The 13,309-nt window shown below is 41.0% G+C and overlaps 2 protein-coding genes across 4 annotated transcripts; both read left to right on the plus strand.

Annotated features, from left to right (window-relative positions):
• Window positions 1-363: 363 nt before the first annotated feature.
• On the plus strand, window positions 364-7,445 carry gcfc2 (GC-rich sequence DNA-binding factor 2). Its single transcript, XM_053865585.1, has 18 exons — window positions 364-730; window positions 1,271-1,378; window positions 2,261-2,554; window positions 2,645-2,896; window positions 3,046-3,146; window positions 3,252-3,391; window positions 3,457-3,640; window positions 4,016-4,139; window positions 4,405-4,447; window positions 4,875-4,963; window positions 5,081-5,280; window positions 5,351-5,495; window positions 5,726-5,847; window positions 5,932-6,008; window positions 6,474-6,540; window positions 6,612-6,758; window positions 6,866-7,002; window positions 7,148-7,445. The coding sequence occupies exons 1-18, from the start codon at window positions 409-411 to the stop codon at window positions 7,275-7,277; spliced, it is 2,682 nt and encodes an 893-aa protein (XP_053721560.1). The 5' UTR covers window positions 364-408; the 3' UTR covers window positions 7,278-7,445.
• Window positions 7,446-7,809: 364 nt separating this feature from the next.
• Window positions 7,810-12,283, plus strand: lrrc28 (leucine rich repeat containing 28). 3 transcript variants are annotated; one of them, XM_053865584.1, is made up of 11 exons: window positions 7,810-7,965; window positions 8,108-8,180; window positions 8,293-8,524; window positions 8,607-8,647; window positions 8,734-8,771; window positions 8,868-9,005; window positions 9,373-9,579; window positions 9,730-9,832; window positions 10,076-10,242; window positions 10,679-10,838; window positions 11,177-12,283. In XM_053865584.1, the coding sequence occupies exons 3-11, from the start codon at window positions 8,357-8,359 to the stop codon at window positions 11,241-11,243; spliced, it is 1,089 nt and encodes a 362-aa protein (XP_053721559.1). In that variant the 5' UTR covers window positions 7,810-7,965; window positions 8,108-8,180; window positions 8,293-8,356; the 3' UTR covers window positions 11,244-12,283. The 3 variants fall into 3 exon arrangements, with proteins under 3 accessions (XP_053721559.1, XP_053721558.1, XP_053721557.1); XM_053865583.1 differs by lacking the exon at window positions 8,108-8,180 and having other exon boundaries at window positions 11,177-12,280; XM_053865582.1 differs by lacking the exon at window positions 7,810-7,965 and having other exon boundaries at window positions 7,972-8,180.
• The last annotated feature ends 1,026 nt before the right edge of the window (window positions 12,284-13,309 follow it).

Genomic DNA, 13,309 nt, shown 5'->3' on the forward strand with positions numbered 1-13,309 from the left:
ACCACTTCATGTTTGAAAGTCTCTACTCTTGGTGATGTTTTCATTCTAATGTGTTTTAAACTAAAATGTTAATAATAATAATAATATTATTATAATTTATAATAATAAAATAAAGTAATAACTAAAAAAAACTGAGGACTAAAAGAACCCGGGACATCAATCAACACATATTGACATATAAAGTGCAGCCCTCTTTATATTTACACATTCTCTATATTTATATAAAATATTTATATATTTTTGAGTTGGTTATTCTTATTGCTATTCTCAATAATATATTAATAACTACATGACCCACAGTGCCTTGCGTTACATTCACAGCATTTTACGACAATGTGATATGCTTTACGGTGCAGCGGTTAACTTCAATTTACGACTCCAAGAAACTCCGTGATAGTGTGAGTGACAATGTTCAAGAAAAGCACAAGAAGAAACTTTCGACAAAGAAAAGATGATTCCAGTGAGGACGAGGATAAGAAAAACGAATGCGTTAACGAAAGCTCTCCGGATCATGATACGGTTCCTGTCAACAAGCCGTCTAAAGTGACCAGCGGGCGCGGAATCTCCTGCAGCTCAAAGCGGGAGGTTGCGCAGGTTAAGTCGCAGTGTCAAGTGGAGGAAGACGGGGAGCACTTGGAGGAGACAGCCGAGAAAGACGAGGAGAGGCCAGAGAGGGATGGTACTAAAAAGAAATCAAACGCGGTGCTCAGTTTCTCCGATGACAAAGAAGGTAACTCGTATGGAACAACGTCATCTGTACGTTTAGTTTTTGCCTACTCGAGACTATTGGGAATGCGATTTGTTTAAATGTAAGTTAAAATAATCTTCACAGCACAGCTTTAATTATTCGAAACACATCGTAACTGAGCTGTGATTATTCAAGCAGTTGCATCAATTGGTAAATGGGAGCTGAGTTCAGGTTTTCTGCATTGATTCACACTCTCCAGGATTTAGCTTTGTCATGTATTGTTATTGTCTTGTACAAAAGATATTAAGATTCTGGATTATTAATATGATTGGTCAAAAGGAGGTCTCTTAATAGTTCCGGTTGAGAGGGGAGCAGATTATACTCTTTGGATCCCTTGAATGTCACTAGACAGTGAATATATCTAGTGATAAAAATTATGTAATTATATACATGAATCACTAACTTATTGAGATGATTTGTGCAGAGTACTCACCCAATTCTTGTCAGATGTGCATTTTATTTATTTTTTTCACTCCATCTGTAGAGAGGTCAAGTTAATTCTGTTCTTTTATTGTGTTTCAGTTTCAGCCGAGGAACCAGAGTTCAAGTTAAAAAAAACAAGTAATAAAGCCGTGTTGTTCCAAGCAAAGAAAAAGCAAACTCCACCAGTCACGACTACACAGAAAACTGGTGAGTTTCTTCATGTTTAACACTTTTGCTACTACACTTCTCCACATGTAGCCTGGGATTATTTTGATTTTGTGACTGAGGAATTGTTATAAAATGTGCTATGACTGAGCCTTTGTCCGCATCTCTGAGGTAAATCACATTAAAACATCTTGTGATAATGTCACATTGGTATGAGTTCATGACCTTTATCCAGTTTTTTTTTTGCCAATTGATCAGTTCACTGACCAGGGGGTTGTATGGTTGTATCCCATGTTGTAGGACTGACAACAGTTCCTAAACTAGAACAGATAAATCTTTATGCTTGCTTTTTGAGTAAGATCCATGCTCTAAAATGTGAAATAACACTCCCTAATAGCCTGTGTTACTCAAATTGCCATCAATGTATTTTCATCTCCTCAGGTTATAAACTTTCATTGGCCACCACAACACCAAAGTTGGGAGCCACTGTAATGATTGTGATATGAACAGAAAGCCCCAGATTTATGTTTTCAGATTCTGTTTGTTTGTTTTTTGATATAAACAACCTTTGGGGGTGATTTGAAATTACATTTCAATTGAAACAACAACTAGCTCTTGGGTGTTGTTCAGGTCTGCAGGACCAATTTTAATTTCTTTTAATAACTGAGATGAAGTAAACATCTATGAAGCTATGGAGTATATTAAGGCCAAAGACAAGGCGAAAGCAAATAAACACATATCCGTTTTGGATTGCTCAACAATAACACAAGTCTCCCTTGAAACTCGAGTCCTGCTTAAAGGCATTGCTGAGCTGATAATCTAACCTGAGTAGTGACCAAGCTCTTGTCTTATTTATCCTCACAGATTAGGGCTTCAGTTCATGTTCTTCCATTTTCATTCCAGCATATGCTTTTGTTTCTGCAGGTTCTGGTGTTTTACCACTGGACTCGCCCAAAGAAGTTGATGAGAACAAGGATTCATCTTATGAAGTTCTCAGTAGTGCAAATGAAGACAGTGATGATGTAGACACTACTGTGGCTAAGGGTACCAACAAGTGGGATGATGATGATGATGATGATAATGACGACGACGACGACGACGACGATGATGATGATGATGATGATGACAATGAGGACGATGATGATGACGGTGATAATGGTGGAGACGATGATGTTTCCTCCCCCTCCTCTAACTCAAAGTCCAGCTACTCAAAACCAGGTGTGTGTCGCTGTAGAAAGTGTACTGTATGCACTTGAAAGTTACTGAGTTTGTTGGACCTAAACCTAAACCTGATATGTTTTTGTGCAGTCATTTTCCCCAGTGCCAAACAGATAGAGGCAGCTAAAAGGCAACGTCGTGACATTCGCGCCCAAAAAGACTTCATCCCTGTATCCACCAGAAAAACCGACAACAGCTCCGCCTCCAGCACTCCGAGCCGCTACAATCTGGAAGAGGCAGAAGAACGAGACGACGACGATGACGAGCCAGACGACCATGAGAAAAGGATAGAGTTTGCTCCTCGATCAAGGACAGTCCGGGAGAGGATCGCTGAGACGCTTGGTATGATGACAACAAACAAATTAAGATGGTTCATATTTGTTCAATCACATGAAGCCTTTTTACATTGTAGCAACTATAACTGAAGTAATTAGATTCAATTCTGTGTATTCCAAAATTTAACATGAACCCATCGTCACTCCATTGTTTAGGAGAGAGCGATGACAGTCTGTCAGGAAGCGACCGAGATGAGCAAGAGCTTTGGGAGGAGATACAGATTGAGAAGGGAGTCAAAAGGCGCCCTGGAGAGCAGGTGGGTTTTGAACACACCTTCTCTCTTTCACATGAGGCCAGTGTTCTCGACGCCTAGCAGTTCAATGAAGTGCAGATGATGCATTCACTGTCTTCCTGACCTTAGAGCCCATCTGGCAGTGAGTCCAGCTGGTACAGCAGCGGCAGCAGACAGGAGAGTCAACGGAGACACAAGAAGAAAACTCCATTTCCAAAGACGCTTCCCTCTGTCACTGTCCAAATGGTGAAAAGAAGGATCACTGGAAAGTAGGTGTAGCTATTCCCTATACTCATGTGGTGTCGATTGTGGTGCTCACTGTCAGTTTGTCCAGGCTGGACTCTTTGAAAGAGGTGCACCGAGCTCGACTGGCTGATCTGCGACGGATGGAAGGTGATGTCGAAAATGCACGAGCATCCGCTGAGTGCCTGGAGGAAGCTTCCCAGGAGAAACAGCTGAGTTTTTACCGGAGCATGATCCTGTACACTCACAACTTGGTAGAGTGTCTCAGAGAGAAGGTGAGCAACTGATTCATCTAACCAATGCCAGCATTGATCCTGCATTAAAAGAGCAAGAGAACAGCGTCATATGTCCAACCCCTTGTCAGTATCTTTCAGAGAAGGCCTTTTGTCACACCTTTTTAAGATGCTGATATGGACATTGTCTTCTCCACCATTTTCCCCAATTGATTTTTTTTAAGTTTAAACCTGAGTAACACTTTCTACTGAAGTTTTTCAAGGGAAAAGGGAATGAACTTTCCAGTGACCATAGAGATTGTTATTACTGGGATTCATTAAATTTATTAGTGCGTGATGTGAGACTTGAGAACTGACTGCCTTCGTGTTTTTAGTGATACTTTGAAACAAGGAAAGTGGTGTGTGTGATCCCTGCAGATTGTTGACATCAATGCTTTGGAGCTGGAGCTGCACAATATTCTCTCTGGCCACACGGAGGCGCTGCAGTCTCAGAGACAACAGAAGATCAAGGGGCTGGCTGAAAAACTACAGCAGCTTTCCTGTGAGTGAGTCTCTGTTTTGAGAGGGACTCCTTGATTTCAATACCAGATGGTAGCACTCTACATTAGGAAACATATATTAGCATTAAGTAACTGCTTGTTCATGCATGCATTAGCTTCGTGTTAGTGGCTATTTTTTTAAGTTTACTCTTAACAAAACAGTAATTACTGATTATTAACATGAATTAGACAAGTATTTAGTTCACTCAGGCTTAATATGTATATGTAACCTATTGCTGATTTCTCTGTAAATCTTTCCATTTGTAGACTCCTCAGAGGAGCACTGTCTCAGTGCACAAGAGGCTGATGGGTGAGTTATTCAATAAATAAAGTCACAGAAGAAAACAAAAAAAGATCACAAACTGCATAATAAAATAGATTCAATTACAGTAACTATAAATGAGCTGAACATCTGTGAAAACAAGGCAGCATTAATTCCATGCAATGGTCGTGAGAAATACTGGAGAACGCATGCATTTTTAAAATGTGTTTTACACACGGCGGAATAGTGGTTAGCACACGCCTTGCAGCAAGAGGGTTCAATTCCCGGGTAAGACTGGTAGCCTTTCTGCATGGAGTTTGCGTATTCTCCCGGTGTGCGCCTTGGTTTTCTCCGGTTTCCTTCCACAGTCCAAAGACATGCTTAATGGAACACTCTAAATGTACCCCCAAGTGCTGGTTAACTGACAATGCAAGTATGTATTTTCCACATTGTTTTCTATTGACGCGTGTTGCAGGGATACAGTCCAGGTTTCAGAAGCCAAAGACATACCAGATGACACTCGAGCGACTCCAGAGGAGGAAGATCATCTACAGAAGCAGACAGGTCAGCTATGAGCATGCACTCTGGTGTTGCCCTTGAACTTGTTATTCTCAAGAACATTTAAACTTCACAAGGATTCTAATGAAATGTCTTATTACTCCGTGTCTTCCTTCTCTCCAGCTGACATCCTGCTGAGAGCGCAATCTGTGTTTTCGGATGTTCAGGAGGAGTTTTGTGAAGTTAAAAAGATACTGTCTCGCTTCGAAGAGTGGAGGGCTTCTTACTCTGAGTCATACCACACTGCATATATCTCACTGTGCCTGCCCAAGCTGCTCAATCCCATTATCAGACATCAACTTCTGGCGTGGAACCCTCTGAAGGTGTGTGTACCTGAGTAGTAGCTGCTCAGTAGCTGTGTGTTTCTCATGTCTGCGTGTGTCTTTTTCTCAGGATGCCTGCGGTGACGTTGAGAACCTTCCTTGGTTTCAGGCAGTGGAGACCTTCTGTCACGGCCATGGACACGAGGAGCTGGAGCACACTGACAGGAAGATGCTGTCCACTACCATTGAGAAGACTGTTCTGCCAAAAATAACCAGTGAGTCATCACCAACAAATAAATCTATTTGATATATAGCAAGTTCATCGATCAATACCTACTGAAAGGGTTTTCTTGAAACCCAGGCTTGGAATGTTAGTCCAAATTTGTGTTTACAGAAATGGTTGACTTTGTAGCAAAAATATCAAGAGGGTGTGAAACTCGGTTACATTATCAGTGTGAGGTGTCTTGAAAACACTTTTGTTTTCTCTGCTGCTTTTTCAATTCAGCCTTTGTTGATCTGGTCTGGGACCCCATGTCCGAACAGCAATCCAAGTGTCTGACGGACCTTTGTCAGAGACTGAGGGAAGACTACTCAATATTTGAGGGAGAGCAGAGTAAACCAGTCAAGGTGAAGCTGTGAAACAACAAAATCATTTTTTGTTGTTGACATGTATATCGCTTTATTTGAACATGTTTATCTGTTTTCATTCAGACCTTCACCGAGGCTGTGACCAGTCGACTGAGGGGATGTGTTGAGGAGGACATCTTCATACCGCTCTACCCTAGAAAGTAAGTGTTTAAACTATCAGTTTCAGTTGGTCTTCCACTGTTGCTAAATATTGGACAGAATTAAAATCGATGCATATATTATGGCCAGGCTCTTATTTGCTAGCAGATTACATGTAGTGCTAAGATGTCAAAGAATCATTAGATATATTATATATATGTCAGTTTTATTAACTTGCTTTTTCTGCACAAAAAAAGAAAAGGAAAGAAGGAAATTAATTTCAAAGTATCTCAGCATTTCAATCAGTTGACGACCAGCATGGCATTTAGATTTAGAACTTGTCTTGGGACATATGACCTGACCTATGATTCCCAGAAAACACCTGGGTACACGTCGACCATCTTCTTAGCTAATTTGAAAATAATTAAGTGGTGGATGAAGCCAGTCATGAAGCACAACACTTTATTCAGTATTCCAATCCCATATATGTTTATCTGATATTATGATTTCTGTTCCACTTTTTTAAGGTTCCTTGAAGATCCATTGTCCCCTCAAAGGCGCTTCCGTGACCAGCAGTTTTGGTTGGCTGTAAAGGTGAGACGGAAATCTTAGTAATAATCGGTTTTCAGATAGTCACAGATTGTCAGCCATGTGTTTGCTTTTAGCTTCTAGGTAACTTGGGGAAATGGGACACCGTCCTTCCTGAGGCAGTGTTGAAGGAACTCTTGTTGGACAAGCTGCTGAACAGATACCTGATGATCACATTGTGCAGTCAGACGCTCACGGAATGTGATCTTCCTGCATGTAAAAGGGTGAATATAGTAATTGATTTATAATTCTAGTTTTGTAGTTTTGAATGTAAGGAGAAAGGTGGTTGACCGATCATAAATCGAACTTAAATGTATGTTTGTCTCCTTAGATTGCTGATAGTCTGCCAAAATCCTGGTTATCGGACGTGAGTGAAGGTTTACCTCAGCTGCAGTCTTTGAAAAATCACCTTGTTGGAAAGGTCCATGCTATTTGTAAGCAGCAGCCTTCAAAAGATCCAAACACAAGGTACTATTTTTTTCACACTGATATGTGAAAACCTGTCGATTTCAGGCAAAGTGCATAGCATTTTATGTCGGGATGAATAATGATTTTTTTTTTTTTTTTTGCATACAAACTATGTCACAATCTACTCTGAACTTCTCTTCTCTAGATCTGCTGTGGTGGAGGTGCTGCAAGTCCTGAGTAGGCTGAGGTGCCACGACTCAATTTTGTCCTTGGCAGGGAAATACCACTATGAAGATGCAGTCTACTCTCACCAACTCTTGAATCAAGAGACATGATGGATCATGGAAAAAAAAAACATTAGCAGGAAAAGCAACTTCCATTACTTTCTTTTTCTTCAGTTCATCGTCAGACTTTTTCAAGGATTTCTATTCATTTAAACATTAGAACTCCATGATACAGAAACCATGCTTCCAAAGGACTGTTAAAAACTGCCTGACAATAAATGCTGTCAACTTTTTATGTATTTTTGTATTTTATATTCAAATAAATAAATCATGAATTTAAGTATGAAACTTGTGGATTCGATTGTGGTAACACACTGTGCTTTCTGAACACATTCAACTAGGTGTTGGGAACATTCCTCAGAGATCCATTGTGCGCTGTAGTTTGTCACTGCTAACTAAGGGATGAAAATGGTAGGGATCAAACTCATTACAATTCAATTTCCTGTCCTTTCCGACGCTTTGTTAGAACTACACCAAGCAGTCGGCATCGCATCTCGATATATGTTTGACAGCAGGATTTCATTTTGCAGGAAGAATCAAACGTTAGCAAATGCGCATGCACCAATCCCTTTGACTCGTACGTGTGACGAAATCAAGTTGCATGACGTCTGACGTTGTTTACGTTTTGTCGTTCTATAGTTGACCAGTTGTATGCGTTTGTACACTTGAATTTACCTTTGTTGTGAAGATGAGTATAAATGGCACGTGGATAAACGCGAAGCCTCTTCGTTTTTTCGAGGTGAGTGCAGCCACTTTAGCTGTGTTGTTGGTTCAACTAGTGGTTAGCGTGAAAGCTACATGGCTTTGGAAACCTATTGCAGCAACGCCTGACAACACACTGACTTCAGTCATATTATTGTGTTTATTTGATTCTCAACGAGGCTTCAAGTCGAAAACACGAAAGATGCACGAGGGGACGTGGACCAGATACGATGTTTGCTGACATAGACTGCTGTATGTTTGGTTGCTCAGACACATACACTAACTTTGTATTTATACATGTTGGCTGCATCGTGATAAAAAAAAATGGTTTCGTGTCTTTAATACAATACTCTGACTCTTTCAGGAACCTACCAAACCACACAGTGAAGGCCATTTTCAGGACTAAAGACGACTCAGGAAGGTCTAACATGGCAAATGAACTCCATGAAACCATCGTCATGGCTAAACAGGAACGCCACAAAAACCTTTTTCTTAACTACAGGAATCTGATAAACTTTCCAGCAGAGCTGCTGAAAGGCGAAGGCCTGCAGTTTCTGGAAAGACTGTACATGAAGCGGAACTCACTCACTACACTGGTACAGTTAACAGATATGCTTTGTTTATGAACGCACACATTTCTTCCAGAGACATTTCTGAAATGTTTTTTTTTCCTACTAGCCTGACAATCTTGCACAGCAGCTGCCAAATCTCATAGAACTGTGAGTTACTTTAAAAATATTTACATTTGCAGTGCTAAAATAGCATACGTTGGTAAATCAACTGCTCTTTCTTGTCTTTATGACAGGTATTTGCACTCAAACAACATAGTGATGATTCCTGAAGGTGAGTTCAGTTGGATGAAATTCATCGATCGTGACGGTCATTCTCAACTGGCACAAGTGAAACCCCACCAACTGCTTTACTTGTTTTGATCCTCAGCTATTGGAAACCTGGCCAGACTGCAGTCGTTGGACCTGAGTAATAACTCATTGCTACATTTGTGTCCAGAGATTGGACGGCTAAGGTCACTGAGGCATCTGAGACTCTCCAATAACCATTTGAAATCTCTTCCAGCTGGTATGTCACTAGACATAAGTGAATTTCAAATTTGTGTTCAGAAGCTCATTTAAGAATTTAGGACATATTTTTATCCATATTTGTTTTGCCGTTGTTGTTGGAACTTTTTTTTTAAACCAAAATTCACAATTAATTCGTGATTGTATTTTGTGAACCTTCATTCCTGAACATAGAGGGCAACACTATCCTAAGTATAATGCTACAGATAATTAAGCTTTATTAAAAGCTCTGTTTGCCCTCCAATGTATCTATCTATATTAAATTATTATTATTGTTACCTAGCTTTTTTTAACTTTCCATGACTCAGTGTTATGGTATGTATAATGTAAGGGTTTTGTCTGTGCTTGTTTGCACATCTTTCCTCCAGAAATCGGTGATCTTAAGGACCTGGAGACTCTGGAAATTTCTTTGAACAAGCTGGTGTCCCTTCCATTCCGGCTGCATCGCTGCATCTCTCTGCAGACTCTAATTGCAGACCACAACAAGCTGAGCTACATTCCTCGCCATCTCTGCCTCCTCCACCGTCTTAACCAGCTGTCTTTGGCTGCAAACCAACTCACCTATTTACCACCAGGTCAGTTGTTTTTAAATGGTCTTGCGGTAAAAATAAAAAAGGTAATATTTCAAACATTTATTGCAAAGCACTCTTGGGCTCAGTCACCTACATTTGATAATATATAAAAAACCAGAACACTTTCGTAATCTACAGTTTTCTGTGTTTCAGATCTGGGTCGATCGAGAGAGCTGCAGTTTGTGTTTGTGGACAGCAACGAGGACCTCAAATGCCTTCCGTCCTACTTGTATAACAAGGTCATCGGCTGCAGCGGGTAATGCAAACTGTACTCTAATATCTGTGTCAAGTCTCAGCCTTCAGGTCATTGTACATCAAGTCCAATGTCTAGTAAGAAACACTTGGTCAACTCAAAGCGTTGCTCAGCAGACAGAAAGTGTTGCTTGTAGTCACTGCTTAGAACATTGCAAAATTTAAACCTGGACATGAATGAAGCTTCTTTGATTCAAACGGCAGTTATAAGAATGGTGATATTTGTGTTTGTATTTTGCCTCCTCAGGTGTGGTTTGTCCTCCCGGTCTCAACAGGTTGACCCTGATGATGAACTGCTTTATGGGGTTTTGCCAGCTGAAGTTAAGGTGGTGGCCTCTGAGACGAACAGTGTGGTTCCTCTGGAGGAGCTCGCCATGAGAACTTTGCACCTTCTTCACCAGCACCGTCCTGCAGGTGAGCATTCTTCTCACCTGCTTTAGAGAGTGCCCCTTGACTTTGACAAGGTGTAGACATTTGAAGAGCATGTTTAAGATAATTTTCAAAACTATTTTGAGAGCATTACAGTATTAAAATATGGACTTGGAATTCTAAGAATGTTTTCTACAGGAGTCTTAAATTGACTGGTTTAAATTTAGGACACACTTGAGTAGGTAAGAATACAACTAATAACACATCGCAGTGTGAATAAGGACTTTGGGATGTGAAAGGTTTCGCATGATAAAGGTGTATAAACAGATGCTTTTACTCACACGCGTCAGCAGGTAAAGCATTCAACCTGAGAGAACCACTCCACTGCACCACACTCTCCTCCTGGGGTTGCACAGAAATGTAGAACGTCTTCAGGCAAAACTTATCAACCAGTCAACTTAATTTTATCGTCTTCTTTCAGATCCTTATTTGCTTCCGGCGATCACGCTCCCCAGAACTTTGTTGGACCTGCTGCAGTTTCCTCTGGGTCACTGCCACTGCTGCAGCCAAGCCATGTTCACCGTTGTTTACCCCAAATGTTTCCCACTGCGGGAAACTGCTCTGGCAGATGTTCATCGCAGGTTTGAACCTTTGAAATCACTTTTTGTCTTTTGTGACAAGACTCAAATCCCTCCACTATGGAATCAGATTTAGCAAAGGGGTGTCCAAACTGTAGTCAGCTGATACAAGCAGCATCAAACTGGCAGTCAACTGATTCTAGTCTTCAGACACCTGATTGGTGAAGCTGTATCTGCTAGTTGCGTTGGAACAAATCCTGCACCCACGGTTTGGACACCTCTGTCTTAGGAAGTCATGGTGACTTGTTTTAGCCTGGTCCTTAAACTAGGTTTGGAACAATGAATAATGCATCATGAATTTGGTGCTTGTATTTTATTATTTGTTGTTCTTTGTTGTTTAGGACTACCGTCAGTTTTGTGGCCTATTGCTGCTCCAGTCAGTGCCTACAGAGATTTAACCTCCAGTGATGATGATGATGATGATTGCCTCATCCTCCCCGACTCCTCTCACTGTGACGCACAAGCTCATGGTCATCCATCGCTTACTGATGAATGTTGAATCTAAAAGGTCTGAACTGCACTGATGTCCTGGACTCAATTGGCCCTCAGGGGATGATGGACCCTTACTGATAGGAACTTTCTTCTCTGGTGTGTTGACTGAATGTCAAGATACCTCTGTGCTCTTTCATCTGATTGGACCAAAACAGTGTTGAACACTCAAAATGGAAATGGTTGATTTTTTTTTTTTTACTCTTGTTTGGTATTTTATAGGTCGATTTGACATGTTTGTCATGTTAAAGGCGCCTTTGAAAAATAATTTGCCTTATGATACTAAATATATTTATTCTAATATTTAACATATATTTTCAAAAAAGTAGCACAAACCAAATGAAATGGAATGACACTCAACTGATGACACTATTTGTGGCCGGGACTTCACTGTTCAACTTTTGTGAGCCCAAAGGTTTGATTGAGCACCAGGTTAACTGCTGGCTCACTTTGTGTTTCACATTAATCAGGTGAGGTAATCAGATTCTTTCACTCTCAGATGATGTTTTATTTTACACTGGGTTAATTAATTATTTATTTTTTTTTATTTTGATGTTGACAGTAAAATGTTCACCATTGCTTGATGTGGTATTTACTTGTCTTTTGAATCCAGAGCCAAACATTTCTATGCGATTTAAAGCGAGCAGGAGATCAGCTTGAAAAGTTTCTTATTTGACACTGCAGTCTACAGATGAGCAGCAGAGGGAGGATATTAAAAACTGCCGAGGACGATGGAGCCGAAAGCCGACCGGATCCATTATCAGATCGATGCCGTTCGGATGAACATGAGACGGTGATGCTCTCTAGCTGGTGCTGGAGTCCTCGCTGGTCCCCGTGGGACGATCACATCTCTGAGAGCGCATTAACCCCCATCATAATAACACGGGAGGAGAGCGGGAGTGGAATATCAACTAAAGCTGAGAGATGCTCTGCTTCTGTCTATACACATTGAAGACTATTGCAAAAGTATGTACAGTATGTATGCGAGTGAAGTGCGAAGCTGGATCTTTGCAAGAGCTGCCTTGCCCCCATCTTACCAAGCTGACATTGTGGATATCTTCATCTCTTGACTGCTGCCAGTGACAGCATTGAAGGGGCTTCATGACACAGCGTTTCCATTTTTTAAGGCTCAGCTGGTGGCGCACTTGGTTTAAAAATGATGAGAGGTTTTATTGAAATAATTATTATTATAATTATTGAGTAGACGGTGCCATCTAGTGGCCTCTGAAATTTAGATCACTGTTTCATGACGCTTTATCTGCCCGCCACTAACTCCTGCACGTCAGTCTTTACAGTAGCTGTCTGCTACAGGACATGGTTAAAACATTTGGTTTGCCTCTCGCTCTTGAGAGGACCATGTTGAAGAATGAAGAGCAGATTACAGTAGATCTGGTAAAGCCAGAAGTTCAAAAGCCTCTCATGTTCTGAACTCTGCTGTTCTAGATCCAGACTGTATAGACAGTGTCATGGAGCCATGGAACTGGGCCTGCTTAGGCAGGGACGAAAAAACTCAGACTAGAGAGTGTGATGTGGCTCGTTAAGAGGGAATTGTCTCAGCACTTGCGTCACTTAGGAATAGTAAATACACATGTATATTCAAGCATGCATGTTGTATTTATGTCTGAGCCTCCCACCTCTGGTCACAAACTCTATGTTTTTGATTTTTTGCTACTATGGGAGTCATACATGGGAACTGAACGCCATAGTAGGGTATAATAACCAAACTGCTGTTCACATCTTGTCTCCTCAGATTTGACTGCTGGGTTTAAGTCTGTTCAGGCTGTCTTTCTGACAGTCTTGTTCTGAGTCAGGTCAGTGATGGAGAAGAGTTTGGACACATGGTGCAGCAACGAAGTAATTTCCTGTGTTGACTCAGACGGCCGAACTGTGTCCAGGGTGAATTAATAAGCAACATCTGAGCTGCAGATAACACATGCTGACAAATGTCACATCATGAATACACAGCGACAGACCGGACGGAGCAT

The sequence above is a fragment of the Synchiropus splendidus genome, chromosome 5 (assembly GCF_027744825.2).
Source record: "Synchiropus splendidus isolate RoL2022-P1 chromosome 5, RoL_Sspl_1.0, whole genome shotgun sequence".
Classification (NCBI taxonomy): domain Eukaryota; kingdom Metazoa; phylum Chordata; class Actinopteri; order Syngnathiformes; family Callionymidae; genus Synchiropus; species Synchiropus splendidus.

Coding starts and splice junctions, on each gene's coding strand:
- gcfc2 (XM_053865585.1), top strand. CDS start 409: ATGTTCAAGAAAAGCACAAGAAGAAACTTTCGACAAAGAAAAGATGAT. Junction 6,009..6,473: donor ATACCGCTCTACCCTAGAAA/GTAAGTGTTTAA, acceptor CACTTTTTTAAG/GTTCCTTGAAGATCCATTGT. Junction 6,541..6,611: donor AGTTTTGGTTGGCTGTAAAG/GTGAGACGGAAA, acceptor GTTTGCTTTTAG/CTTCTAGGTAACTTGGGGAA.
- lrrc28 (XM_053865584.1), top strand. CDS start 8,357: ATGGCAAATGAACTCCATGAAACCATCGTCATGGCTAAACAGGAACGC. Junction 8,772..8,867: donor CATAGTGATGATTCCTGAAG/GTGAGTTCAGTT, acceptor TTTGATCCTCAG/CTATTGGAAACCTGGCCAGA. Junction 10,839..11,176: donor CTGGCAGATGTTCATCGCAG/GTTTGAACCTTT, acceptor TTTGTTGTTTAG/GACTACCGTCAGTTTTGTGG.